A 9,468-nucleotide genomic window follows, 5' to 3' on the forward strand; every position below is an offset into this window, starting at 1 on the left:
GTGAGAGAAACAGCTGTATTTGTGTCTATACAGCTGCTCTTCGCTTCTCATCAGCCAAAACCAGCTCATTGTTGGACGCTTCCTTCTCCTGGTGCCCGCGGCTGTGCCATTTCAGTGGAATATTAGTCACAGCTCATCTGTGTTTAATACACCAAAATGTCTGCCTGCTTCAGGACGAAGAGTTGGGGACGACATTCAGCCACTAGTACCTACTAGTTAGTAGCAGGAACCAGAAAACCCTCTTCTTCTGTAAATGTATTTAATTTTAGTCTTTCACTTAATGCAATCGGTTATTTTTGTAAATGTCTTTTGTGCCCTGAACGTCTCCTTTTTGAACACATTTTCATTGCTACTTACTACTTACACACCGTTCATTCACACACATTCCCCTCCCAAATCCAACAGAAGCCAGTGCTTCACACAGTGCTGGTCACACACACTCAAGAGGAAAGAAGGCAGACTGTTGATAACTGAGCAAAATGCATATTTGTGTGTGTGATTACAGCGGCCACAACAAGCTGGCCAAATGTTGAGGCATGCAGAAAAAGCAGAAGCACACACATCAACTGCGCTGGAGCGGGAGAGAAGAACGGACAGTGTTCACTGCTCACATTGGATTTGAAGATAAAATAGCAATTTTGAATGTATGTATGGGCCATTGTTACAAGTAAATTGCCTGTCTTGTCAAAGTCAAGGGAAGGTGTCCTGCTTGTTCATGCCAAGCCATGTCGCCATGACAGTTTTTAATGCAATCATACACATTTAACCTCTAAGGAATTTCCCATATACTTCAGTGTTTCTCTATGATAACTCATGTCATTCAGGTATTCACCCATTTACAAAAATGACTGATTGCATTAAATGAAAGACTAAAATTAAATACATTTACAGAAGAAGAGGGTTTTTTTTTTTTTAGTACGTAGTTCTGGTTTTCTAGGACATTTCTGTATGCGTGTGTGTGACTGCTAAATGGCAAAAATAGCAAATAAATGGCTGAATGTGGTCCCCAAGTCTTCACTATGGTATTAATACACCGTAGTCCAATTTTTTTTTTCACCAGGAACTGCCAAGAAATTGTGAGTCAGTTTTGTACGAGTCATTGTCTCTTCATTTTGTGTAGGAAGTACACTTAAAAGCCATAAAGGGACATTCTATAGTTGTGGCCAACAGTTTTGAGAAAGACACAAATACTTTTTCAAATGGTTTTCACAAAGATTGCTGCTTCAGTGTTTTTAGATCTTTTTGTCAGTTGTTTCTGTTGTGTATTGAAGTATAATTACAAGCATTTTATAAGTTGCAAATCGTTTATACAAATAGTATATTTGCAGTATTGGCCCTTTTTTTCAAGACCTCTGCAATTCGCCCTGGCAGGCTGTCAATCAACTTCTGGGCCAAATCCTGACTGATGGCAACCCATGCCTTCATAACCATTGCTTGGAGTTTGTCAGAAGTTGTGGATTAAGGGCCGGTGAGTTTCCTGGCCATGGACCCAAAATTCAATGTTTTCTTCCATGAGCCACTTAGTTATCACTTTGGGCTTATGGCACGGTGCTCCATCATGCTGGAAAAGGCATCGAACTATTCACAGTTTACTGAATTGTTCTTGGATGGTTGGGAGAAGTTGCTGTCGGAGGATGTTTTGGTGCCCTTCTTTATTCATGGCTGTGTTCTTAAGCAAAATTTCAGTGAGCCCACTCCCTTGGATGAGAAGCAGCCCCACACATCAATGGTCTGAGGATGCTATACTGTTGGTACGAGACAGGACTGATGGTGGTGCTCACCTTTTCTTCTCCAGACAGAAGTTTTTCCAAATGAAGCAAACAATTGGAATTGGCTTAATCATAGAAATTTTACCCCAGTCCTCAGCAGTCCAATCCCTGTACGTTTTGCAGAATAATAGTCTGTCTGTGATGTTTTTGGAGAGACACCAGGCAAACCTCCAAAATCTGCACCTCACTGTGCATGCAGATGCTCTCCTGCAGCTGAATAATCTTTATGAGACGGTCCTGGTGGTTACTGGACTTCCTTCAGCACCCTGAAGCCTTCTTCACAGCTATTGAACCTCTCTCCTTGAAGTTTTTGATCATGTGATAACTCTTCATAACATTCTGGAGTATATGCAGTATTTGAATCAATCTCAAAACTTTAGACCATGGCTGCACTGTGTAAAAAAAGACAGCAACCCTGTCTGCCTGATCCAACATGTCATTTACAGAATATACTATAAGAAAGGTTGGTTAAACATCTACTTTTTGTAGATTTGTACTTTTGTAATTTTCTGGACGTCTTTATTTGGCTCCATCGCAGCTGATCACTAAACAGAACCAATAAAAAAAAGTTTTTTTAAAAAGAGGCTGTTGACTGTTTTAAACTGATTATGAAACCAGCGACTAATAAATTCCAGCCATTAGCAGTGGACCTGCATGATAAAAACAGGAAATGACTGTAAACTTGGTGGGTGTGTACACTCATGATGAATTCCAGTTCTGCGTGACGTCACGCTAGATTACTTCATGGGCGGAAGTCTAGACTGACTGGTATTCCTTGATAAATGTCAGCTGACACAGAGACAGACATCACATGATACAGAAGGAGAGCAAGCCGAGCTGGAGGTGATGGACAGGTCATATCAGCAGGAGAGCCATGTCTATATGTAGATATCCTGCCTGGCTGGAACAGAGCAGGTGTTTCCTGCATACTGATCCACTCCAATCCACACAAAGACATCAAACGAAAACTGTTCCTCCCACAGTTTCATCTACACCACCAACGATGTTCAGCGTCCAGCTCAGCACACACTAGATATGAGGGGGGAGACTCAGGCAGCTCTTTACGGGTCTGGAGAAGCCCCTTCATCTGCAGTCCTCTACCTCAGAAAGTTGGAACAGCATGGGAATAAAAAACAGAAAAACCGGAACATATTATTTTAACCTCTAGATAAAAGCAAATAACGTTATTGTTTCTATAAACTTTTAAAATATTACTGATAATACTTGGGGACAACAGCTGGGAAGTCCTTTACTGGCCTGCAACTTAAAGAGCTTTGAATCGAATTTCATGCCACCGAAGCCCAATCAATACCTAAAGGGATTATCTACTTAATATTAAATATCCTTACCTTTCACTAAAATAAATCATCTACTGAGTGGGCCTGTTTCTAGACTGCATTCGGTGGACAATATCGGTCCCAATGAATCCAAACATTTTGCCAACCAAAGCACCAAAAATGTAGCCATTATGATGACAAATGAAATAAATATAGTAAAATGCAGAATAAAATGATAAAAAATAATAAATTATGCCATGTTTGATATAAAGCCTAGACAAAAACTAGCCATTAATGTAATTTTGTTGCATGGCCCTAAAAATATTTTCAATCATAACGCTAGGAACCACACAAAGAGCTACAACCAAGGCTTCCAATCCAACTGACTAGTCCCGGTCCAGTCCAGCTTCAGCAGCCTGATAGTCTGAAGTGTTGGAGACAAAGCTTCTAGCCACACAAGTGGTGCACCAGCAGATTTAGTGAAAAAAGAAGCTTGCGTAGGGTGAGTAAAAAACACCCTGATACAACTGTAACTTTGAAAACATATTATTACAGGGAAAAACTCATATTACATCACATTCATGTAAAAGACATGCGTTTGGGATAAAAACTGCCTGACTGCTGCGCTCTCATCGTAATAGAACGCTGTAACACCAGTAAGCAGCAGGCCGGCTAATCGGCTGGCTTTGGATGCAACCACACAGAATGACTCATTATTTCTTTAGGGGTGTGTGTGTGTGTGTGTGTGTGTTGGGGGTGTTACGTGACAGCCTATGTTTCTATGAACACGATATTCCAGTGGGCCCTGGCTCAAACATTCCGTTGACTTTGGCTGTTTCTTCCATAAAGACACAGCGCAACAGGAATTCCAGCACTCGTGGTACAAAGGGCTCTTTTCAGCGCAGTAATCCCATCTAAAGCGAGGCTGTGGGGGGACCAGCGCCTCGGTCAGCTAGGCAGGCGGAGCCCCGCATACAGAGAATCGAACAGTCATTCATGAATAGAATTGAACATCTTTGTCATTACTGGATGGCGTGGAGGGGAATAATTAACCCCGTTAATACTGATTCTTAACCAGCAGTGTTGCCAGCTGAGAACATCTAAATCTAGACACACCCCCACATTGCCATTTATGTCATAAACTATTGATCTATTGTTTATTGATCAGCACTTTAATTCAGTATGTTACCCTGATCATTTGACAACTTCTTTCCACAAACCATTCAGCTCCATACTTACATATGTTGTTAAATACTAATTAGCCTCTTAGTCTATTTATCTATTTATTTGAATGCATCACCAAACCAAGAAATGTTGCTAATCTGTCTTTTAAAATCACTATATTCCTTCCTTTCACAGCATCCATATCTCTTACAGTTTTTTTTTTTGTTTTTTTTTTTTTACCTTGAACACATGGCTGAAGCGGCTGAAGGTTTTTGAAATGGAAACATGCTCAGCTCCAAAAAACTCTTCCTGTGGGGAGGTTGTGTTGTCCTTGAAAGCAAAGTTTTGTCAAGCAGCCCAGGCTACAGAAGGCAAAAAAAGGGTCCATGGTTTTAACGTTTTGTAAAACCTTCATGTGCAGCAAGCAGAGGCTAATTCTTCAGCACCAGAACCAAGACTTCATTCAAGATCTGAGTTGGTTTTATCCAAAATGTGCCCAGTGAAGGGCACCAAGCTCCTCCTGAGCTACAAGAACAATGTATACGTTCCTTTCCAAAGCAGGAATGAAATGAAATCGCTCTCCTGCCTTGCCTCCAGTTTCCTTGCGGCAAACAGATGAAGTCAGACGGAACTCTTCAGGTCCAGCAGGGCTGCAGTGGAGGGGTCACGTCCTGCCAGTTTTATTTTAAGCACAGAAAGATGATCACAGCAGAGCTGAAATAACTGGGGGATGGGGGTGGAAATTTCACTTAGACTCACAGGGACCATTTGACTTTCCTCCTCCACACCCTCACCCACTCATCACATCAGAACATCTGGACCGGAGGGATGAGGAGAAACAGAACCAATGTGCTTGGAAGCATAGAGATCGGACTCCGGACCAATAAAACAAGCTCACGTGGTCTGACGAGCCCAGATTTATGACCAGGTTATTCCATCAGTGAATTTCTTCTTCCCTGATTGCAAACCTTAACTGGGAATCATTGGGATGCGCTGGAGAAGAATTTATGCAGCAGTATGACTGTCCCGTCATCCCTACATGATCTTGGTGAAAAATGAATGCAACTCTTGTGGAACTCACTGCAGAAGCTCAGCGAAACATTGCCACAGGATAAACGAAATATTAAAGTGTGTCTTTTTTCACATGAATTTTTTGGGCCAAATATTATATTCTGCATTATTTGTGCTGTTCTGGAGAAACATACATCAGACTGTTCTAGACAACTCCAAGACAAATTGGTAGAATTGTAGGCCAATTCCTGGTTCTGCTACGGATAATATTTGACTTGCAGGAGCTAATTTTATCATGAGATGAACATGACACACAGCCTGGTGGGAAGAGTCTTATCTACATCCGTTTAATCACCTACTTTCACCTCAGAACTGCCATTCACTTTAGTCTTTGTGAACTCTAGAAAAAAATTGCCAAGAAGCCAGCAGTTGGTTCCTTTCAGAAACAGTAGTCTTGATAAATAGTCTGATATTAACCCCAATATTCCTATTTTATCATGTTAAAGTTGGGCTGCGCTGTCTGCAGCAGAGACTGACCTAAGACATGGAGAGGCTCAGGGTTCAGTCCTGTACAGTCGCTGTGTCAGCAGCCAGGCTCCAACAAAGGGCTGTTCATCACAGTCCACACACACACACACACACACACACACACACATCCTGCACTCAGCTAAAAGGCTGCTCTGTTATTAAGGGTGTAGGTGTTATTAGGGGTGGCATTAGGTATGCACACGTTGCCAGGTACTGGGCTATTACGAGTGACGCTCAGATGACACAAAGACATGAGTCCCAGACAAGACTGTGTGGCATCAGACCACACCGCCAAACGTCCAGTGTCCATTAAAATGCATCTTGTGGGAATTCTGCATGTCCCAGTGACGGAACACTGACAAGAACACATTGACACACATACACACACCCTGCCCCCTGCTAGTAAAGAGATCCGCACGGAGAGACGGAATGTGAGGAGCCTGTAATTACAGCACACACACATACACAATGAGCTCTGAGCAAAGAGGCACAATAGATCACACACATACACACACACCAGCGTCTACTGTTCCATACGTGTCTCATGTGACAACACGGAAAACAAAAAATAAGGATGCTAGGAAACGCACATTACCTGCCTGCTGCCTTCCAGAAAGGGGACTGCAGGTGAAACACTCTCCACACACACATTCCTGCAAACACAGCATCCAATTGCATGGCTATCTGTGTGTTTGTTTCGGCTCAGCGCATGCTTTTCACATGTCGGGAAGGAGAACGACAAAGCAGTGTGTCCTGTTCACCAGCCAGTGGGTAATGCCTCCCCTATCGGTCCCCCTGAACAACACACTCACACACACTCTCACCCCCTCACAGGACTTTCCTGGGTCCACCCTCCTGGCGGGACACAAGGCGCTCATTATTCCAGCTGAAAAGCGCCACACTTGTTCTGCAGTCATAGCAGAGAGCAAGTTGGGCCAATAAAAATGTTCCTTTTTCTCCCCGACTGGCTTTCCTCTCTGCTGACATTCCTTAAAAGGACACTTCTAAAGGGGGTGGCAGCTGCCCATCACAACTGTGCCACCCTGCCACTGGCATGTTGGACCTGACCTCATTGTGGGGAGATGGGTTGAGACAGAAGCATCTCGAACAGCATAACATCTGCTGCAGAAGCATCATCCCTCCTTATTTCATCCCCTCCACACAATGTGCTGTTTGGGTCCTGAGCCTGGAGGAGCTGCTGCCAATTCTTTTCTGTTTTTGTCACTCTGTGGTCCAGGCAGCAATGAGTGCGGGACAATGCCATGATCGCGTTTATCTGCCCTCAGATGGTAAGATACTCTGTAAAGATGGATGAAGGAATTTGACACTGGAGGGCATGACTACAGAACTGTTTTGTAGCTGAAGGGTTAACCATACATTACAGTCTAATTGTCATCCTGCCCAGGAGGGGAGCACCAAGCAGAAGACAGAACTGCAGAACATCCATATTGTATTGACCGGGTGTGTCAAAGTAATTAATGAAGACTTCATGATAAGATAGATTTAAGTCATAATCAGTTAAATTATGCTTGCTCCAAGTGTGAAAATGCATTAGCAGTGGCATGGATTTTAGGGTGAATTTCCAGGAGAGACGTGGCGCTGCATGTCTCTTTGATCTTTAACGAGAAGCAAATTCCCACTTCCCCCCTTTCCCGGGGGCAGTTAGGAACCCTGCAGTCATCAGGCCGACTGAAGGAAGACTTGCACCAAGGGGACACAGAAAGCAAACAAAACACCCCCGAGAGCATTTAAAACAGCCATCAGAGAACAATGCTGACTGGCCGGATTACACTCTCACATGGTGCAGAAGGGTGATCCAGAGATAAAGACTGACCAAAACCCAGCCAACAGTCCCTCTAATTGACTCTCCTTATTACCCCTAAACATGCAAATAAACAGACACATCCCATGCAGTTCAATTATGTTCAAAGTAAATTTAACTTGCTACTATAAGCATGCTACGATATCAGATCCATTCCATGGACTGTTCCTGTCCACAGTGCATGTATCAGTATAGGCCAAATGCATTTGTTCACATGAACAGCACAAGAACAAGAATCACACCAGTAAAAATAATGACAACAAATATTTATAGTATAGTCCCTACGGACATGACGGAAAAAGGAATCTCGGTGGAGAGAGACACCTGCAAACCCAATTTAACACTATATACACTGCTCTGCTACGAGAACGTCACCATCGTTAATGACCTGTTGACAAAGCGAACCCTGGCCTGGTCTATGAGTAAGTGGGTGTCAGACTTCAGTCTTTTAAAAGCCTTCTGCTGTGCAGTTAGCTCAAGCATTTCATGGCTTGAGGCATTGCTGAGGATGTGCATGTTCCTACTGCAGTTCCTCTGACCACGGGCTGTGTCAGCTGCCCTAAATGTAACATGTAAGTGGCAAGATGAACGAGATGGAGTAGCCTGTTTGTGATGCTGGAGGAAATTCCTCATGCGCCTTCAGAATGCTTCTCATTTCCTGTCCCTCGGTCGCTCCCGGCCCTGAGCAGCAGCCATAGCCAGTCAGGCATGTCCTCATGCTCATTCAGCACCTACTGCAGAAAACGACCCTCGCCACTTTGTTATGAACAGATTTGTCATTTTTTTTGGAATTATAGTGGCACACCTGGGTCTCACCTGGGTGTGATCTGAGCACGTTTGTGGTCTGCTGCCATTTTTCCCCAGGCCAACACAAACACATGGGGCAGTACGTGTGTTTGCCTGAGTAGGACATTCCCAGTGGGGTTCTAGCACCTCTCATGGGTCAAAGGGGCCATTGACCTTCTCTGGAGATTACTTTTCGCTTTCACACATGAGTCTAATTCAACTCCCTGAAGACCCCCAAAACTACACTTGCTCTTCACGTCAGGTAAGTTAGACAAAATAACCAAACTCTACCGTAATGAAGGATTTCAGCATTTAGCACTAAACAGTAATGAAAGAACCTGGCTCATATGCGTGAGAAAAATGAAATACCTGAAAGCGAACTTTCTTCATCATCCTGCTGTAGTCACCACTCGTAGGATCCAGTGGGGTAAGACCAGATCATTGTTGTCCAGACCTTCTCCCAGTTCCAAATGTCAGTACCTGAGCTGTGCAGGCCTCCGGCCATGTGCTGACCAGGCTTTTGTCCAGACTGTGCTGCCTTCTGTCCTGCCCTTTCACCAGTGGCGCTTAACAAAGCCCTGGCTCGCCACTCTGTCTGTTTGTCCATTCATTCGTGAAAAAAGGGACACACCCTCTTTTACGAGTGGAAGAGCAGTCATTAACACCCCCGCCATCCGCAGCCTTTAACCCTGTCCTGCCTGAATCCCACCCCCTTCTGTCTGGCTGCAAGCTGGGATTTAGGAAAACTTAACCGCAGCCTACAGAGAAGGCTTTCTATCTATCAAAAAAATGACATTTTACAAAGGTTAATAACAGATGGATTTATTAATGCAATGATTGCCACACCACTAAAATAACACATTTTTTTTTGGTCATTCACTTTACAAATGACAAATAGGAACTTGTATTGTTGCCTTCAGAAGATGTAGACTCTGTGGAGACCCAACATGGTCATGAATGAACAGTACTGACCGCCAGCTGCAACCCCATGACCCGACCTCAGAGGTCAACAGGGGTGTCAGCCATTGAAACTCATTAACGATGGCAGTGCTGCACTCAGTGTTCACCACTCTTAAAATGATTAGAAAATGAAATGATTTTTTACATTTAC

At 43.7% G+C, this 9,468-nt stretch overlaps 1 protein-coding gene across 3 annotated transcripts in view; it reads right to left on the bottom strand.

Annotated features, from left to right (window-relative positions):
* Positions 1 to 8,899, bottom strand: part of phldb1b (pleckstrin homology-like domain, family B, member 1b) — a 50,487-nt gene extending 41,588 nt beyond the window's left edge. Inside the window, exon 1 of one of the 3 annotated variants that reach the window (XM_028965044.1) lies at positions 8,727 to 8,899. In XM_028965044.1, coding sequence (XP_028820877.1) covers positions 8,727 to 8,750 — 24 coding nt within the window. In that variant the 5' untranslated portion in view covers positions 8,751 to 8,899. Of the gene's footprint in view, positions 1 to 4,450; positions 4,869 to 6,344; positions 6,508 to 8,726 lie in introns of those variants that run through there. The other 2 variants (XM_028965078.1, XM_028965069.1) reach the window with 2 other exon arrangements.
* Positions 8,900 to 9,468: the final 569 nt, after the last annotated feature.

This window comes from Denticeps clupeoides, chromosome 2, assembly GCF_900700375.1.
Source record: "Denticeps clupeoides chromosome 2, fDenClu1.1, whole genome shotgun sequence".
Lineage (NCBI taxonomy): Eukaryota > Metazoa > Chordata > Actinopteri > Clupeiformes > Denticipitidae > Denticeps > Denticeps clupeoides.